Genomic DNA, 19,694 nt, shown 5'->3' on the forward strand with positions numbered 1-19,694 from the left:
AATGGGAGCAGATTTCACAGCAGAGAATTGCAAGAGGGAGGCTGCTGCTGAGCCCAGAGAGTAGCCAGCGACAGTGTGGGATGGAAATTGGAAACTTAGCGAGTCGGGTTGAGACGTTTTGCTGATTGAGATGAAAATACCCCGCAGATGCCATGTGGCCCACAGGTGCCGGCACTAGTGTGGAATGATGCTTTCCATTTTTAATATTTACTACAACACAGGTGCAGCTGTGTGCCTGTGTGTGTGTCCAAGTCTGTGTCTGTGTCTGTGTGTGAGTGTGAGTGTATATGTGCATGTGTGCATGACTGTGTGTATGTGTGTGTGAACATATGTAGGTACATTGTGCTTAAGTAGTGTCAGAGGACAACCCTAGTGGTTTGAATGGGTGTGGCCCCCATAGAGTCATATGTTTGAATGCTTGGCCAATAAAGAGTGGCCCTATTAGGAGGTATGGCCTCATTGGAGTAGGCATAGTCTGGTTGGAGGAAATGTGTCACTGTGGGGGCCAGCTTTGAGGTCTCCTATGTTCAAGCTACGCTCCTTCCATTCTCAAAGTGATGAGCTCTAGAATCGGCTAAGGGACAGGACTCTGGTCATGCATGTGATGGATTGTCTTGGTTATGTAATCGATTTGACAAGACCCACCCGCTGTGAGCTGCACCGTTTCCTGAGGTGGAATGCTGAAAATGCAAAACTGTAGAAAATGCAAAAGTGCACACAGTCATTGCTCCTCACTTTCTGACTGAGGGTGTAACGGGACAGGTCCCCTCAAGCTCCTTCCAAGACTTCTCTGTTGAGATGAACTGTGTCCTTGAACTGGGAGCCTTCCTTCCTTAAGTTGCTTTTGCCAGGGTATTTTATGATAGCTGGAGGAGAAGAAACTAAAAGTCCAAGCTGGGGCTCTCCACTTACGTAGGTCTCCAGACCTGTTGATTGAGTGTTCCTACTCTGTTCTTACCCATAATACCCTGGACTACTCTGAGTGCAGCTTCATGGTAGACAACAGCTCATCCATGATTGATATATATCATAGAAACTTTAATATTAAATGTCTAACATACACTAACAAAACTGCCTTCTTTCTCTCTCTCTCTCTCTCTCTCTCTCTCACACACACACACACACACACACACACACACACACATGAGTGAATGAATGAAATATAAAACCAAATAAGCAAAGCCAATAGAGGAGCAGGAAGAGGAGAAGTCAAGATCTGGCTGTGGATATAGTAGTCAAATTCCGCCCCTAGAGATCTCAAGAGTTCTTTTTAATTAAAAAAAAGTTTTTTTTTCCAGATACTCTCTTACTGGCTGTCTTCCCAGGCTGGCGTGAAACTGCAATCTTTGTGCCTTGGTCTCTCAATGCCAAGATTATGGTTGTGTGTCATCACGCCTGGCTTGAAATCACAAGCTTTCAAGTGAACAACAGGTTGAAGACATTGCCTCCTTTCTGACAGGCATCGGTGTTCAGAGTCAAGCTCTGTGAGGCGACAAGAGACCCTGACTCAGACAAACGAACCATCCAGGCGTGGGGCCACACACTTGCAATTCCAGCACTTGGGCAACTAAACCAGGACTGTCAGTTTTAGCTACTGTTTTAGGTAGGCTTTCTATGGCTATGAGGAAGACCATGACTAAAAGTAGCTTAAAAGTGGAAGAAATGGTTTATTACACTTTCAGATAACAGTCCATCACTGAGGCGAGTCAGGGCAGGAACATGGAGATAGGAACTGAAGCAGAAGCCACGGAAGAGCACTGCTTACTGGCTTGCTTCTCATCGATTGCAACTTTGTGAACTTAGTGAAGCGTGCTCTGGGAGGGAGAACTAGTGCCTGAGGCAAAGAGGCCCCCAGTCTCCAAAGAAAGGCTCTCTGGGGAGATTGGTGAAGAGAGGAGGCCAAGACAGTGGTGGGGTGAGAGAACAATGGCTGTACATGTGTGGGGTCACCTGATCTCACTCCTAGGAACTGGAATGGAGACTGGAAAGGAGTTCTCAATGCATTATGCATGTCATGGCCTGGGAAGACAAGGTTTGTGAGGAGGGAAGTCTGTCCAGAGGGAGCGGCTGACACGGACCTCAACAGTTGCAGAACGGTGTGGGAAACAGCTACCTGAGGGCACATTTAGAAAGGAGACTTGAGAAATTGTAGAGTGGGTCATCCTGCACACAGGGCTCACCCCACACTCAGGAGTTGGGATGCTAGTCAGTGAAGGCCTCCCCCGACACAATGTTATCAGCTATCACTCCTCCCTCCCATAGCACAACTTTCACTGCAGAAGTATCCTGCCAGCCCCAATGCCCAGTAGCCCTACCGAGCCCCATCCAGCCCCACCCTGACCTGTGTCCGTCTGTTTAGTCAGTAATGCTTCTGCAAAACCTGGAAGTACAGCTCTTCTTAGAGTTGTGCTGTGGACCACATAAGTTCTGGAGGTTGCTGTGATCTGGAAGAGAGAGAGTTGCCCAGGGTGCTGTGCCAACAGACCCTGAAAAGAGTAGGCCTAGCTAGGGCCCAGTCTCACCTGAGGACAGCGTTGCTGTTCTCCTTCCAAAGTTTCTCTCTGGGCCCTTTCCAACAGCTACACAAGAGCATCTCAGCTCACACTGCTGAGAAAGGCACTTCACATAGAGGTCCTGTTAGCCAGTGGGTGGAGACGTTCTCTACGGTAAGAAACAGGAGCCCTGGTCCAATAAGGACCAGGATTTGGGACTTCAAATCTAGCCCTGCCCTGCTAAGTGCCAACCAGCCTTCTGAGGTGCCCTGGAGGTAGCGAGCTTAAAGTATGTTATAGCACAGACCACCCAAGGAAGAAGAGGTCCTCAAACTCACAGAGATCTCCTGCTTCTGCCTCCCGAGTTCTGGAATCAAGGGTGTGCACCACCATACCTGGTTTTCTGTTTTTGAGACAGGGTCTCACTGTGTAGCCAGCGACCGTTTAGAATTCACCCTGTAGCCCTGCAGAGTGCTAGGATTAGAAGTATAACCCACCACACCCAGTGGCTTGGCTTTTGACTTATTTTCTGCACTCCTGGACTGAGATAGTCATGAGCTCTGCCCAGTGACTCACTGGGGCTGCTGTGTAGTCAGGAGTCAAGCTTCACTCAACAGGAGACAGGAAGGGGGAGAGACTCGCTCTCTTTTTATGTAGAGGCAAACAAACTAAGCAGGGCCGGAAGGGTCTGAGGCTGCACAGGGGAAGGAAGGAAGCAGGTGTGGGAATGGGTTAGCTCTTGTGAGAAGTAAATCCCAAAGGGCGTAGAGGCACACTTGGAAGGCTCAGGGCTGCCTACGCCCCTCCCTCACCCACACTTTGGGTTAGCCCCGTTTCCCTGTTGAGCTTTTATATTTCTATCTCTACAGAGCAGGAAGTCCTAAGCTTGAGTAACCTTCACAAATTTAAGACGATCTTTCCACAGTGCTCAACTCCAAGTTAGAGAGTTCACCAAAGGGCTGGAGTTTGCTGTTCTCCTAGAGCCCCAGGGTTCAACCCCTGAGCCCACATGGTGATGGTTCACACTGTGTATCTCCCGTCCCCTGCGGAAATCCAATGCCACCCTCCCTCTCTGGGCCTCCACCAGCAGAGGCATGCATGTGCTGCACAGATGTACATGTAGGTGAGACACTTACACATGTTAAAAAGTATTCATCGAGGGGTTGGGAATTTAGCTCAGTGGTAGAGCGCTTGCCTAGCAAGCGCAAGGCCCTGGGTTCGGTCCCCAGCTCCGGAAAAAAAGAAAAAAAGAAAAGAGAAAAAAGTCATTGAGATCCTCCTCCCTCTGCCTCCCGAGCATTGGGATTAAGGCATGTGCCTACTCCCCGCCCCCAACTTTCTTTTTAAAATGATTTGTTTTTAAAATTGTATGTGTGGGTAACTTTAATTTTTTTTCCAATCGTATTTTTAACGATGGTCCTTAAACAATTTAGCCTCCCTTGTAACCCACCACACAGCAGAGGTAGGGGAAAAGAAAGGATAAGGAGCAGGGAGGGGAAGAGAACCTGATTAGAAAAGCTCTTTGGAGCAACCTCCTGTGTTGTCTGTGAAAGACCACCGGGGTGGGGAAGGCCCCCACCCAAATCTCGAGACGACGCAACCCCCAAGAACTCACGAGAAACCAGTCTTGATGTAATGAACAAGAGGTGCATCTGAGGAATCAGAGCTCTGGGGACGACACGTATCTCACACAGGAGACAGAAGAGTCGACCCCGAGCCCAATTAGGGGAAGGGATTTATAGGGAAAATTACATAGGTAGTTGGCAACAGTCACACAAAGCAATTTCATTGGTTTGTAACTTGGGCTCAGTTCAACTCTAGGCCACCCTCCTTCTGGGGCAAGCTGACCCTAATTCTCATTTTTCTCAGGACTGTTGAGTCAAGCCTTATCGAGGCCAGATGGTTTGTGGTGGCTATAGCCAGGCTACATCCCCCAAATATGTTATGTTATTCTTTGCTGTGAGGTACACTTGTCCTCACAGCAGGGTCAGTGGGGGATAGTTTAAAATCTTTATTCTTTCAGTCCGGGAATCAGCATTTTGGTTTACGGGTCAGCAGCGGCAGCTCGATCCACTCAGAAACACCTCACGGATTCCCAGCAGCCCAGTTCAGTAGAGGATAGAGTGGGGTTAGCAACAGTGGTGACAGGACCCAGCAGAGACAGCCAGGCCTCAGCACGTGCATCCAATTAGTCCTTAGAAGCAGCAAGACACAAAGGTAGCTCAGCTGTGCAGCGTAAGGTGGATCAATATGTGTGTTGCTGGCAGTGAATCCTTCATCACGTGTCCTCTCACGCACTTGCTTTAGCAGAACATCCTCTCTCCTGTGCCTGCTTCAGCTAAACGTTCATTCCTTCACGGGTCAGCCTTAGCCCTACACATCTGTGCCCACTTTAACAAAGCATTCCTCAGGTTTGCCCCAGCAAAATACCATCCAACCGACTTTCCAAAGGATCCTTAAGTTTTCACTACGTGTGTGTGTGTGTGTGTGTGTGTGTGTGTGTGCGCGCGCGCGCGCGCGCGCGCGCGCGTGCGTGCATGCATGCGTGTGTATGTCTTTGAGGGCATATGAGTATAGGTACCTTGGGAAGTCAAAGGTACTGGATGCCCCTGGAGTCGCAGGCAGTGATGAACTGCTCAACCTTGGGCTTCCTGCAAGCACAGTACAAATTCTTAACCTCGGAGCCATCACTACAGTCTTTCCCCCCTAGCACTTTTTTTTTTTTTTTTTTTTGGTTCTTTTCCGAACCCAGGGCCTTGCGCTTCCTAGGCAAGCGCTCTACCACTGAGCTAAATCCTCAACCCCCGTACAAAACCCAAAGTGTCAATATATGTGGTAGTTTTAATGAGAGTGACCCCTTTATGGTTCATACATTTTGAAAGCGTGGTCCTTATTACGTAGAGCCGTTTGGGAAGGATTAAAAGGTGTGTGGTCGGGGTTGGGGATTTAGCTCAGCGGTAGAGCACTTGCCTGCGAAGCGCAAGGCCCTGGGTTCGGTCCCCAGCTCCGAAAAAAAAAGGTGTGTGGTCTTGTTGGAGGAGGTGTGTCACTGGAGTTGGGCTTTTAGGTTTCAACTCTCTCTGCCTCCTGCTTGTGGATCAGAAGAGCTCAGTTATCGATCCTGTGTTATTCCAGTCAGTCTGTTGCCTGTTCCCCACCATGATGGTCGCTGACTCATTCTCTGAAAGTGTAAGCAAACTCCCACTTAAAGGCTTTCTTTTCTAGGTTACCTTGGTCGAGTGCGGCCTCTTCAGAACAATAGAAAAGTAACTACCATAGTATAAGAATAGTCTTACAAACTAAATTTATTTAATTGGTGTTGAATTGTCTAGACTTTCTTTTCTTCCTATGTCAGTTTTGGTAAACAGTGTTTCATTTAAGAATTTAACGGGGTTGGGGATTTAGCTCAGTGGTAGAGCGCTTGCCTAGCAAGCGCAAGGCCCTGGGTTCGGTCCCCAGCTCCGAAAAAAAGAACCAAAAAAAAAAAAAAAAAACAAACAAAAAAACAGAATTTAAATTACTGTGAAGCTGTAGGTACTATTTTCTTCTATCCTTCTATCTTTTTAAATTAAATATTCTATGCGTGTGTGTGTGTGTGTGTGTGTGTGTGTGTGTGTGTGTGATGAATATTCATGGGGCCAGAGGAAGACTTCCAGTGGCTTTGTTTTGTTGAGAGAGTACAGCGCAAAGGTCCTTTCTCTTACAAATCTCCAGAGAAACCAGGAGTGTGAGGCACTTGTTTTTCCAGTGGGAAAGATAAAAAGACCTGTTCTTACATCCAGAAACCTGGATTTGAATTGGAACTGGAAGTGATTAACAGCCTGGTGATCTGCTGTACCTGTTGGCCCAGGATATCAAACTCCCACAACCAGGTCTGGAGGTGGCTAATGGTACAAATGACGTCTGTGCCATCTGTATAACTAAGACCGGGGCAGAGCCTTCCATAGGCCATTAGGCTAGCATAGGTGGCTTATCTATCTCTAGAGCCGATCTTGTCAGAATAAATGACAGGTACCCTGGGTCAGGTTCTGATTAGTTACACTTCTTTGTGTCACAACAGGAAGCCTTTTTCCTCCAAATTTTCCTGTGTTTAAATTTGTGCAGAATAAACTGTCTGAGATCAGATTCCCCACGTTTGATCCAGGTTGATGAAGTCAACCTGAACCTGCTTCTTAGACCCCTCACTTTATCCTTGATTCCCTGCCCCGGCACCTGCAGGGTCCCCCTCGCTCTCTAATTCTCCCCACCTAACTTCCTCAGACCAGATTTGTCAGTGACACCAGAGCTAGGCTTGTGCCCGGCAAGTCCCAGGAACCGCCTCTTCTTTGCCCGATAGCCCTGGGATTTAAAGGCTTGTGTGGGAGGGCGATGGACTTTTACTTTGGCTTGTACTGTTTTTGTGATTGTTCACTTGAAAAAATATTTTCCTGGTAGGGCTGGAGAGGTGACTCAACAGTTAAAAACACTGACTGCTCTCCCAGAGGTTCTGAGTTCAATTCCTAGCACCCGCATGGTGGCTCACAACCACTTGTAACTGTAGTCCTGTGAGATCCAATGCTTCTTCTTGTATGCAGACGTGCATGCAGATAAAACACCCGTGTGTGTGTGTGTGTGTGTGTGTGTGTGTGTGTGTGTAGAATATATATTTTGTAGCTCTAAGTGAAATGTTGTCCTTACAGAAATTAGGTCAAGTTAGCAAATCCCATTGCTTGGATTGTGCAGTTGGATCAAAAGATGAAGGAGAACGGAGTCTAGTAGATGACGTTGACTTTCTTGGAAATCTGTACAGGAAAAGGGAGCTCTGATTCACTACCACACTGTTCACTGATGTTTGTGATCCATCATAGGTCTACATATGAACCCTAAAACAACAAAGCTTCTGAACACGGCTGTGGTCCAGTATTCTGGAGGCAGAGGCTAGGTGATCCCTACAAGTTGGACCAGCTGGTCAACAGAGTTCCAGACAAGCTTCTCTCTCCTTGTGTGGCTCTCTCTGTGTCTCTGTGTCTCTGTGTCTCTGTGTCTCTGTGTCTCCCTCCCTCCCTCCCTCCCTCCTTCTCTCCCTCCCTTTTTCTGTCAAAGGAAAATTCCCTAATAAGAGAAAACTAAGTACAAAAGATTATATATTGGACTTGATATAAATAAGTCCAGCTCATTAAAAGCAAGGCTAGACTCAAGTGGGAGCTGGTATTTGCAGTACCCAAGCACACATCCAAGTCTCCACTACATTCCAAAGGCTTCGATTAAGCCAAGAACCCAGACTCTATTTTTTAAATATTTACTTATTTTTATTTTTGTTTTGTGTATGAAGAATGTTTGCCTGCCTGCATGTCTGTGCACCCCGTGTATGCCTGGTGCCCTCGGAGGTCAAAGAGGGCATCAGATCCCCGACAACTGCAAGAATCCAGGATCTTTAAGGAGCCTCTACAAGGCAATAAGGAAAAGATAAGTCAGCCAATTTTAAAATGGAACTCGGTGCGCCCCAGTGGGTTGGTGTCAGAGCTGGTTGTTCTTCGCGCTGCCTGCCGGGACAGCTCCAGCCTGGCGGCGTTCCCGGGCGCATCCCGAGAACTTGTGTTGGCCTTTCTTAAGCCGGGGAGGCGTTGGGCAGAGCTGGGCTGCGGCTCCGCCCCCGGGGGTTGCCGTTTCCTTAGAAGGCGAAGCCCTAAGCCTGGCCTCTCGCCCGCGGGGAGTCCGCGGTACGCCTCCCGCACCCCTCGGGACCAGGACTTCTGCGAGCGCGCGGGAAGACCGGCGGAGCCTGTGCTTCAGCTCGGGCGTGGACGGGGCGGGCGCTGGGGCGGGGCTCGCGCTCGCGGGTTTGAATGGAAGGGGCTAGACCAGCGGAGACGGCGGCGAGCGGGTCCTGAAACCAGAACTCCATCGCCGCCCTGCGCGCCATGAGGCGGGAGAGGTGAGTCGGGCGGGCGTGGCGTCGGTCCCCTGGATGTAGCACCATGGGAACGGCGACACCGGGGACAAACACTGGTTCTGCGAGGTACGCAGGTGCGTGGCCTCGGAGCCCAGGGACCGCCGAGCAGTTTGGAGCCTTCCTTAGGACCGGACTCGCTTGCAGGGAGGAGCCCGGTCGCAGCAGGCTACTCTGCATCCTCCGGCGCCTCCAATCTGGTCCTCGAGCCTGGGCGCTGTGACCAAAGAACCTATTGCCGCTTCCCCGCGGTGTTCCCAACCCTTGGCCACCTCCGGGACCTGCGAGATCTAATTTAGAACCCAAAATGAACCTGACACTGTGTTTTAAAAGGCTTGGGGTGCAAAACGAGAGGCTAGCAGAAACCGGCCCTTTTTGAGGGCGGCGCCCAGCCGACCTCCTGTGAGGTTTGAATCGGCCCCGGACGCCACCCGGGCGCACGCGGTGGGGACCACTGTGTCTCGCGCCGCGCCTCCGGGTCTCCTCGCGTGGCAGGAGTCCCTTCGCCGCCTCGCTGGAGGCGATCCCGGCCGAACTCAAGTCTGTTCGTAGGTGTGGCGCCTCTCGCCTGCGCTTCGGCCATGGAGGTGCTGCGGCGCTCTTCGGTCTTCGCTGCGGAGATCATGGACGCCTTTGATCGCTCGCCCACAGACAAGGAGCTGGTGGCCCAGGCTAAAGCACTAGGCCGGGAGTACGTGCACGCGCGGCTTTTGCGCGCCGGCCTCTCCTGGAGCGCTCCAGAGCGTGCCTCGCCTGCCCCTGGAGGACGCCTGGCAGAGGTGTGCACCGTGCTGCTGCGCTTGGGTGAGTACCATCCTAGGCAGCCCCTCTATAGCTGGTTGATGGGTCTGCCTGTTGTTGTGTATCAGGGTTTCTGGTACAGCTGTTCTGCACTGACATTCCCTTCTTGAGACATGACCAGCCCCTCTGCGACTGTGCCTCACCCTCCCTCTGCTGTAAAGAGGAGGTGTGCGTGGGAGCCCAAATCTGTCTGGAATGGGAGGATGCGAGGATAGGCCACCCAGGCTGGTGCTGCTCTGTTCATTCCCCAGGCTTGTCTGCTTGCTGGCTCCTTTGTCAGCCTCCCCCCTCCCCGGTGCCCGATCACAGACGGTCTTGCCATAAAACTCAGAAAGCCCTGGAAGAGCAATATTTTACCAGCTAAACTTTATGGTGACCCTTGTACTCTGCTGGACTAAAAAATCCTTTGTGGTACCACGTGTCCCAATGTTTGTTTTGGAAAATAGGCCTTTCAGTTATTGGCCGAGGTCCGACACCCACTGCAGTTTCCCTTGATGGGAAGGCCCCCTGGGGCCTTCTTGAAGGATATCTGGGACAGTTGTTTCTGGGAGTCACACACAGCTAGCTCAGCAGCTCTCTTTAGCTCCTCAAAGGACATGTGATGGGGTAGCCAAGCCTTGATCCACGACAGTTCACATTAGCACAGCCAGACTGGGGCCTGGGGCTCTAAGGGACCAGAAAAAGATAGCAGGGATCAAATAAGTGGATGAGTGGGTGTCAGGGAGAGGCGGTGTGCATTCTCCTGGTTTGAGGGAGCCAGGTCAGACCTGGCTTCCTGGGAGATGAGGTGTGCACTCATACTGTTTTATATAGACCCTGCATCTTCATGCTGGACTGACCTCAAGGAGCAAGTCTATGTAAACCTGGCCTGCTCAACAGTTCGAAGGAGCTGGAGTCCATTCGGCCTGAGTTGGGTTCCCAGGAGGGGCTGTGCATGGGCAGAGGGGACTAACTCTGGGTGTGTGGAGAGTGAGAATGAGAGGTTTGGTTGGGTAAACTCCTCAGACAAAAGAAGACCATTGGCTCTCTCTAGAGAAAGGACATGTTGGTCTCTTGTAAGTCCCCAGGGCACTGGGGTGGCAAAGGGAAAGTCCTGCTTTGGGTCTGACCCGTGCCGTTTCGTCTTCAGTCTTGTGTCGGGTCCTAGGAGCCTTGAACACTGGTCTGTAGAAAGGAACAGGTGCGGGGTGGGGATTTGGCTCAGTGGCAGAGCGCTTGCCTAGGAAGCACAAGGCCCTGGGTTCGGTCCCCAGCTCCGAAAAAAAGAACCAAAAAAAAAAAAAAAAAAAAAAAAGGAACAGGTGCAAAGCCTCGAACTCAGCAGGAGCTCTCTGAATAGCCTTTTCCCATCACCCAGTGCTATTCCTACACTCTGGGGTTCAGACCCTTCTAGACAGCTTAGGGGATTCCCAGAGGGGGAGAGCCTGGATTCCATTGTGTCCTTGTTCGGGTTCTGTTTGGTGCTGTCATGACTTTTCAAGGTGAATTCTTCTAAGGTCAGCGATATCTTCCTGACCTCCCAAGCATGGCTCCCAGCCACAAACAGGAACAGCCTAGCTCGTGTCCCCAAACCATCTCCTAGGGTCAGTCTCCAAAGGCCCCCAGGGTTTATCCTTGGCAACGGTCAGGCAAGCGTTGGGAATTTCCACGCCATCTCCTCATCCCCTGGCCCCCCTCCTCCTGCTTCTCTGCTTCCAGATCTTAATTAATTAGATAGAGCGCAACTGGCCTCAGGGATGACGTGGGCGCCCTTATCGCTGGGACAGGCCAAGCAGCAACAGCATTTCCCTATTTGCTTTGGCTGGGGAAGTGGCTGGGCCGGGGACACCCAATCAGAGGCTGTGTGGAATTCCCGGGCACTGTCTTTCCCTCCGCATGCATGCTGATGCCAAGGGCACTGTAGCCCAGGGGGCGGGTGGGACTGTGGAAGGCATCTCCTTGGCACAGCTCTGGCTGGGCTGATGTAGCCCCGCATAAAAACACACCCGTTTGGCACCAGGAACCTAGGTACCATTGTCCCAGATCTTGGAGCTGCCTGAGTCAGTTCACTGAACCATTACCAGTGATGATAACTCCAGGGCCTAAGCCGCCATCATCCTGTGAGGCTGTAGGGGGTGACTGCATATATGTGGTCTCCCTGCCAAGCCCCTCTCCATGTTGGGCTCTGCCTGCCTGGTCCCTCCTCCTCAGCCTATCCAGTTGCTCATCTGCCTGCCTGCTTGTCTGGTGTGAGTCACCGAGCAGGCAGAGCCCATGTACCACTGCAGGATTCCTGCCCCACTGGCCCAGCCAGTCTGCCCTAGGGGGCTTGGAGGTTCTATAGTCTCCCTAGACTCTTTGTTCATGGGGCCAAGGTTGGGAGAGTCAAATGAAGCAAGATAAGGTGAAGGGGTGGCAGTCGAACAGGTTAAGTGGGGGTCAGAGCCTAGTGAAGGGAAGGTGTTAGCTTGGAGGTCAAGTGTGGTCAGGCGGATCCCGTGTACCATCAAGTCTCGGTCAGTGCTGGCCACGGGGCTAAGGTGAGAGAGGACCTGAACGACTGTGCGTCCACGCAGGAGATGAGCTGGAGCAGATCCGTCCCAGCGTATATCGGAATGTGGCCCGGCAGCTGCACATCCCCCTGCAGTCTGAGCCTGTGGTGACTGATGCCTTCCTCGCTGTGGCCGGCCACATCTTCTCAGCAGGTAGGTCTGGCCTGTTTACCTGAGGCGCCACTGGGAGGGACTCAACCTGTGTGGATCAGGCAGGTTTGCAGGGATAGAATTCTTGGGGCCCCCAATATGGCCCTGTGGGTCCCAAAGTCATTGCCATCATCCTGGCCCTTGGGGTGTAACAGCCCAGCCCAGTGAAGAGCTGGCTCTCACAGCACTGGGACAGGCTGCTGGGTATTTTGATTTTTAGTTTTACTTATTGATTTCTTGAGACAGAGTTTCTCTGTGTAGTCTTGGCTGTCCTGGACCTCTGCTCTGCAGACCAGGCCGACCTTGAACTCAGAGATACGCCTACGTGAGTGCTGGGATTAAAGGTGTGCACCACCATACCTGACTGTTTTTCAATTACATTTTTATTTGGTATGTGTGTATGTTCACACACTGGACCACAGCACACACCTGGCGGTCCGAGGACAACTTCTGGAGGTGGCTCTCTAATTTTATCGCTTGGTTCCTGAGGTTGAACTCAAGTCTTCAGACTTGGCCACAGGTGCCTTCTTTTTCTTTTCTTTTTTTTTTTTTTTTAAAGATTTATTTATTTATTATATATAAGTACACTGTATCTGTCTCCAGACACCAGAAGAGGACATCGAATCTCATTACAGATGGTTGTGAGCCACCATGTGGTGGCTGGGATTTGAACTCAGGACCTCAGGAAGAGCAGTCAGTGCTCTTAACCACTGAACCACCTCTCCAGCCCTGCAGGTGCTTTTATCTTCTGAACTACCCAGCTAGCCGGGCTGCTGGTCATTCTGAGGGCTGTTGACACAATCCTGCCATTTGATCATGGCCAGGCACTGGCTGGGACTGTGGTGCCCTACAGGGCAGTGGCTCTCTGCGGGACTGCAGCAACACATACTGGGCTTTTAGTGACCGTGGTGCTTAGAGTTCCACAGCTAGATCCACGTGAGGCATTTCAAAAAAATGAGCATCCCTACGTCAGTGAGATTGGCCAATCATGGGGCACTTTAGGAGATGAGGGACATGCTGGTCTGGATACTGTGACCACACTCACCTGGGACTCTCCCAGGAGTCTCCATGTCTGCTCAGAAGTGAGCGAAAGGCAAGCTCCTGCAGCCCCTCCCACTTTGCCTCAAATTCCCTTCCTTTCCTTGCCCTAGACTTACAGGAGGCTGCAAGATTCATCTCCTCAAACCCTCCCATTCCATGCTCTTAGAACCACCGATAGACCCCTTGTTATCCACATGCGTCACTTACACCAGACCCATGTGGCCTTTGCTTAGGAGCAGGGAGGCCCAGGCCAGTCTCACATGACCGATCAGGGTCAGCTAGTGCAGCCTCTACTAAAATTGCAGGGGCCTGGGCTGTGGGAAGTAGGGAGTGTGTGGGTGGTGGAGTGGGAGAGGCGGAGCAGGGCTGTGGCATGGGGTGGGAGGAAGTACCAGGAGTTAGTGGGCAATACTCCCGTCCCCTCTGTGAGGGCTAACTTGCAAGCACTTGGTGGGAACATCAGTGGGCAGGGCTCAGGAAGGAAGCCAGCAGCCTGGCATTTTGGGTGGAGGACCACCCTTGTCCTCTCTGGGGCTTTCCAGCTGACGCCAGCCACGAGTGGCCGCCTGGGTGTCTGTCTCCAAGCTGTCAAGCAGGCTGGTTTACGAACTGTGGATGGCTGGGTTTAGAAGGAGCTTTTTGCTCTGGAGACTATAGATCTGGTCTGTGGATGGCTGCAGTGAGCCCAGGACCTCGAGGGGCTGGGTCTCTGTTAGAGGTGGGTGTGAGCAGGAAAGAGAGGTCTGGGGCCTTGGGTGGTAGTGAGTGTGAGCTGGGGAGAGGTCAGAATAACCTTACCTCATGTCCACCATTTCTGCCTGGTGCCCACCCTGAACACAGAGGCAGCCCAGAGAGACACTCGCTCTGGAAGAGCCTCTCGGGGAGACAGGGCCTTTCTGGCTGACGTCAGCCATGGGTGGCTGCCTGAGTGTCTGTCTCTAAGCTTTGGGGAGGAGGTGGGGAAGGAAGGCCTTGAGAATGTAGGGTGGTCACCTCTCACTGGCGGTCAGGAAGCACCAGCAGACTTTGCAAACAAGCATCCGAGATGGTCAATGTCACAGTCATCATGCCAGAATGGCTTCATTCTTACCAGGATGGCCAGACATCCACAGTATTGATGAGGACGTGGGGAAGTCAGCCTTTACTCAGAGCTGGTAGGGCATGTGTGAAATAGCACTGTGGAAAACAGCCTGGCCGGTCCTCAAATAGTGAGGTATGGCATTTCCTCATGATCTACTGAATCTACTAGGTGTATGCCTAATGGAATTAAAACCCAAGAGAAGCCTGGCTGAGTGTTCCCAGCAGCATTATTTGCAGAGCCCCAAGTAGTGACTGTCCATGTGTCCGTTAATTGACTAATGGATGTGGAATATTAGTCAGCCACGAAAAGGGCTGAGGCAGAGCAGTGCCTTAAATGTGCCACATACAAATTCATTTGTGCGAAATGTGCAGAGTATGTTAACTGTAGCAAGGCAGATTAGGACTTGTGGGGGCGACCAGGGGCTATGTGGATGAGATGTTCTGGAATTGTAGGGGCTGGAGAGCTGGTTCAGCAGTTAAGAGTACTATCCAGTTCTATCTGGTTCCAGGTGATCTGAGCCATTTTCTGGTCTCCGTGTAGACAAAACACCCATATGTATTAGAAATAAATAAATCAGGCTGGGGGGTAGTGGCACCTGCTTTTAATCCCAGCTCTCTGGAGGCAGAGGAAGGTGGATATCTGAGTTTGAGGCCAGCCTGGTCTACATAGAATGTTCCAGAACAACCAGGATAGAAAGCCATCAGTCATAGAAAGCCCTTGTCTTTAAAAGCAAATAACACACTGCACCCCGCCCCCTGTTCCTCACCGGGAATGGAGCCACCCCACGGGACACCGTTTAATAGGAAGACATTGAAGCGCCTTGGATCTTGTGATGGACTCAGACGGGGGCGTCCTGCGTGACTGAGATGCTAGGCCCATCCTCCATGTCATCAAGGGAACAGTTGACAGCAGAGTAGCCTGCCTGCGAGGACATGACTGGGTACTGTCACCCAACTGACCACGAGCATCCTTTCTCTAGCATGCTCGGCGGACCGAAAGCCGGAACTGTGTCCTAGGAGTTACAAGAGTGCTGTTAAAGCCGGGTGGGGCTCGGGGGGGGGCTTACAGACTTGGTTTACCTGGAAAGGAGAGCAAGTAACTCCTTCGAGAGTGTTAGAGGCAGCTGTGTGCCACTGCTGGCTTTCGGGGGCTGTTTGTTGTTTTGTTTTTTTTCTTTCCCTATTCCTTTTCACTGAGGTGACTCACATATACCGCACATTTAGCCACATTAAATGCCAGCCCACTCAGAATGCCATTTGTCCTAATCCTGAGGACATTCTGCCTATCATTCCCTGTCCCTCGCCCCCAGGCCCTTCTGAATCTGTTGTCTCAGCGGGTATGCCCGTTCCGTGTGTTTTCTGTAGGAGGACTGGCACGGGATTTGTGCCCCTCTGTGTCTGGTTCCTTCCCCTTGCTATGGCATTCATCGGAACTTCACTCTGGCTCCTGGCTGTATCAATGCCGTGGCACAGCCCCAGCAGTCTGCCAGGGAACATGCAGTTTTTCCTTTTTGGTGGCTGTGAATGGTACTGTGGTGGACGTCTGTGTGCTGGGTCATGCACTGTATGAGGTTACTCTGGCTGCTGTGTGAAGGTGGGTGGAGGGGAGCGTCATAGTCGAAATGTTAGTGCTTAGGTCAGCCTCTCACGGGGCCTGTGACTGGACGTGGGAGCTTTTCAAGGACAGATCTTCAACTGTCTGCCCTAGCAAAGCTGAGAACAGTGATTACCTGAATCCTTAACTCTCATCTTTACGAGTATGTGTGTTTACATGAGTGAGTGAGTGAGTGTGTGTGTGTGTGTGTGTGTATGAGTGTGTGTGTGAGGGTATGAGTGTGTGCAGATGCCCATATGTGTAGGTAGACGTTAATGATCTTCCAGTTCTTTTTTGAGACAGTCTCTCATTCAACTAGGAGTCAGTGAGGACTGGGCCAGTAAGCCCAAAGGCCCTTCCTTCTGCCTCCATCTTTTTGATGCCAACATTGGGACTGCAGCGGCATGTTAACCCGCCAGGCTTTTTACATGGGTGCTGGGAATCTGAACTCTGGTCCTTCATGCTTGCATAGCAAACACGTTACTGAATCTCCAACCCCAAAAGCTTTTTAACATGGTAGGCCACAGCTCTATCTTGTAATAATGTATCTTCTTGTGCTGTTAACAAGGGGAAATAGGTTTTATTTTTTCAAATGCTTACTGTGTTATCTGTACCTGTTTTGGCTTTCTCAATCTGAAGATTCCTCTTGCTTCAGCTTCCTGATACTGGGATTACTGGGGCACACACAACCACACCTGCCCTCTCTTTTAAAGACACTTATTTAATTTTTTTTTTTTTTTTTTGGTTCTTTTTTTTTTTCGGGGACTGAACCCAGGGCCTTGCGCTTCCTAGGTAAGCGCTCTACCACTGAGCTAAATCCCCAGCACCCACTTATTTAATTTTTAATTACGTGTATGTTTGTATCTGTGTGTGGCTGTGTGCCTGTGTGTTCAGGTGCCCTTGGAGGTCAGAGGCAGCAGATCTGCTTGGAGCTGGAGGCACAGGCACTTGTGAGCTGACTGTAGGTCTTGGCATCGGGACTTGGTCCTCTGGCCTCTTTAACTCCTGAGCCATGTCTCCGGCTCCCTGACTTGAGATAAGAACTTATGTAGTCCAGGCTGGCCTGGAGGCTACACAGTTGAGCATGACCTTGACTGAACTCCTGATTCTCCTGCTGCTTGTTCAAAAGCGTTTCGATTAGCCCAGGATTTTATTCTTGTTTTTTTGGCGCTACTGGTGATAGAATACAACATTCTTCTATTTCCCCCCATTTTTACGTGTGTACGTATGTTCTGCATGTCTGTAGTCATGCATGCATGCATGCATGTTTTCATGGAGGTCCGAGGATGATGTTGGCCGTTATCCTCAATGACCCTTGTAATTTAGAGGCAGAATTTCTCAGTGCTAGGCAGAGCTGCTGACCAGCTTGCTCTCAGGATCGGCTCTGCCTTCCGAGGCTTTTATTGGGGCAGGGGGCTGCTGTACCCACCCAGCATTTATATGGGTTCTGGGGATCTGAACGCTGGGTCTCCAGCTTGCATAGACTGCAAGCTAATTCCTGGGCCATCCCTCCAGCCCTTGAATTCCTCTATGTCAGGGAGCCTCGTATAATCCCCCTCATACTTGTTTATGGTATTCCAGGTTTTAGTTATGCCTCCCAGAAGGCCCAATAGTCTTGGCTTTTTTTTTTTTTTTTTTAAATCAAGTATGGGATAGGTCCTGACCTAGTGCCCTGAGATCAAGGTTCAGAGTTGCAGACAAAACAGAGTTGGACACACCCTTGAAGTTGCCTGCTGTGCTCCTTGTCTAGTTCTGAGCCAGTCTGTGTTGAGTCACACTGCTTTCTTGTGGACACCCCTATCAGAAGTGGGGAAGGCTGATCTCATCCTAGGCTCCAGCAGGTATGCACTGGAAGCTGGGAATCTCCGTCTGTCATGGAACTGCCTGAGAAGGGAACGGTCTGACCTGCTGCAGACAATGATCAAGCTAGACCAAGTCACAGCCAAGTGTCCTGCTGTGGTGGTGGCCTGCATGGGGGTTTCCTGGCTCCTTGTCATTGTCACTAGCTGATGGCAGGCAGGAAAGTAGCTCAGGGAAGCTCGGCTCTTCCTGTGAGCCCAGCTTGGGTCTGACTGACACACTCTCTCTCTATAGGTATCACATGGGGCAAGGTAGTGTCCCTGTACTCGGTGGCTGCGGGACTAGCGGTGGACTGCGTCCGGCAAGCTCAGCCAGCCATGGTTCATGCCCTGGTTGACTGCCTGGGGGAATTTGTACGCAAGACCCTGGCCACCTGGCTTCGGAGGCGTGGTGGATGGGTGAGTCTGAGGATCGCCAGGGCTGTGAGGGTGCGGCGCTGGGAAACAGAAGGGTGGGGTGGGGTGGGATGGAAGGCGGGAGCAGTGGGCAAGGGCTTCAGGACTCAGGGTTGCTCTGAGACATGGGCGGGTGCTGGCTCCTCTGTGTCTGCATGGCCATGTTCCCTGACCCCAAACTCTTGTCTCCTTGCTGCTCCCAGAAGGTGCCTGGTAGAAAAAGGTCAGCCGTAGTCCCTTCAGTACTGCCCCAAAGCACCCTCACTTCCCTCTTGGGAGCCCCACTTTTCTACATTCTCAAGAAGACCTAGAGATGGGATGTCAGGATCCATGCCTGACTGCGTACATGGTTGGCCAAATCCAAGATGCTTTTGGGTACTGGGCATGGAGGATGGGCTCTACCCAGAAGCCTGTTTTCACCTATAATATGGGTAGGCAAGGATGTCAGACTTGGAACAGTTCCTCACCTGGCTCTCAGGTATCCTGCTCAAGTTTTGGTCTAGATGAACTACAGCCTCTGTTTTCAAACACCCTTGTATGTTTCCTCTGTGATTTGGTAGACATTTTTCTAGTGCAAGGCTCTAGGGGCCTTGGGTGTCTGGCTTTGCTAACTATTCCTTTTATCTCCCAGACGGACGTCCTCAAGTGTGTGGTCAGCACAGACCCTGGCTTCCGCTCCCACTGGCTCGTGGCCACACTCTGCAGCTTTGGCCGCTTCCTGAAGGCTGCATTCTTCCTCCTGTTGCCAGAGAGATGAGCTGCCCACCAGAGCAGGGGCCACTCCTAGGGTCCCTGGGCCCAACCTAAGGGGGCCTACAGCACCTGCAAAGCACTCACTCAAATTGGGAGCATTTAGCCCCTGGGGCCCTGTCCCAAACCCCATTCCTTTGTGGACTCTGGCCTCTGGGAGGAGTGAGTGGAGAAAGGCAGAGTCTGGAGCTGGCCTCTGGGTCTGCCGTAGCTCTTCTCCTGGAACTCCTGCCAGAAGTCCCGTGTCCTGTGTCTAGGCCAGTGCCCTGCTCTAGAGAAAGGGACCTGCAGATATTTTCACTTGATTGCTCACGCCCCACCCAAGGACGGGCCTTCCCAGGACATGAGCTGGCCTCAGTCTTTGTGGGAAGCAGGTCCTGTATAGTTGATCTGAAGGTGGCTAACGCAGAAGCTGCCAGGGGTGTTTACTGTCCCTAAAGGCAGATAGAAGGCTTCTTGCTGTTTAGATATTTCTAGGTGAGGAGGGTGTCCCTAAGCCACGATGGGTCCTTTGTGGCAGGAACCAGAGATGTAGGGCTCTGGACTAGTTTGCCTGACCGATGAACGAGAGAGCCTGTGGATGAGGAGGTCTGTATAAGTTATATTCCAATAAAGCTTTACCCAGTGAGCTGTGAGACTCAATTCTGCTTTTTTTGGCGTCTGTGCTCCCAGGAGTACCAAATATTGCCTGTTCTAGGAGCTCGGAATCTGGGGAGCTCCAATCCCTCCCTAGAAGTTCATCCTTCTTCCCTACCTGCTGTGTCTGTCCTGAATGGCCTTGGATTTGTTCTCGGAGGGGACTGTGAGGGAATGAAGAACGAACACAGAACGTGTACAGAAAGGCTACAGTCCAGTGGGATGTGTGTACTCGTTTAGAGCTGCAGCCAACCTGGAACCACAGCAGTAATGTACAGCACAGGTGGAAGGCAGGTAGCTGGTCTTGGTAGATGTCTACAGGAGGAAGCTGCAGTGGCTAGATTTTGTATGCACTGGCCAGTTATTCATAAATGCACGTATATGCACATCCTGCCAACACTCACTCAGAACTCAGGCTCTACCTGCCCATGGGTC

The 19,694-nt window shown here is 51.3% G+C and overlaps 1 protein-coding gene and 1 long non-coding RNA gene across 6 annotated transcripts; one reads left to right on the forward strand and one right to left on the reverse strand.

The window, feature by feature from the left end:
• Window positions 1-1,643: 1,643 nt before the first annotated feature.
• On the reverse strand, window positions 1,644-4,349 carry LOC148003857 (uncharacterized). Of its 4 annotated transcripts, XR_015629760.1 has the most exons (5): window positions 4,108-4,349; window positions 3,629-3,721; window positions 2,523-2,682; window positions 2,342-2,444; window positions 1,644-2,113 (listed from the first exon to the last, which is right to left on the reverse strand). It is a non-coding gene; the product is annotated as an uncharacterized LOC148003857 (long non-coding RNA). The 4 variants fall into 4 exon arrangements; XR_015629758.1 differs by lacking the exon at window positions 3,629-3,721 and having other exon boundaries at window positions 2,523-2,661; XR_015629757.1 differs by lacking the exon at window positions 3,629-3,721.
• A 3,988-nt stretch (window positions 4,350-8,337) lies between these two features.
• Bok (BCL2 family apoptosis regulator BOK) lies at window positions 8,338-19,251 on the forward strand. Of its 2 annotated transcripts, NM_017312.2 has the most exon segments (5): window positions 8,346-8,406; window positions 8,974-9,225; window positions 11,778-11,906; window positions 17,713-17,876; window positions 18,505-19,251. In NM_017312.2, coding segments are annotated over 4 exon segments (642 nt in total). In that variant the 5' UTR covers window positions 8,346-8,406; window positions 8,974-9,002; the 3' UTR covers window positions 18,631-19,251.
• Window positions 19,252-19,694: the final 443 nt, after the last annotated feature.

Source organism: Rattus norvegicus, chromosome 9, assembly GCF_021556685.1.
Source record: "Rattus norvegicus strain SHRSP/BbbUtx chromosome 9, alternate assembly SHRSP_T2T, whole genome shotgun sequence".
Classification (NCBI taxonomy): Eukaryota; Metazoa; Chordata; class Mammalia; order Rodentia; family Muridae; genus Rattus; species Rattus norvegicus.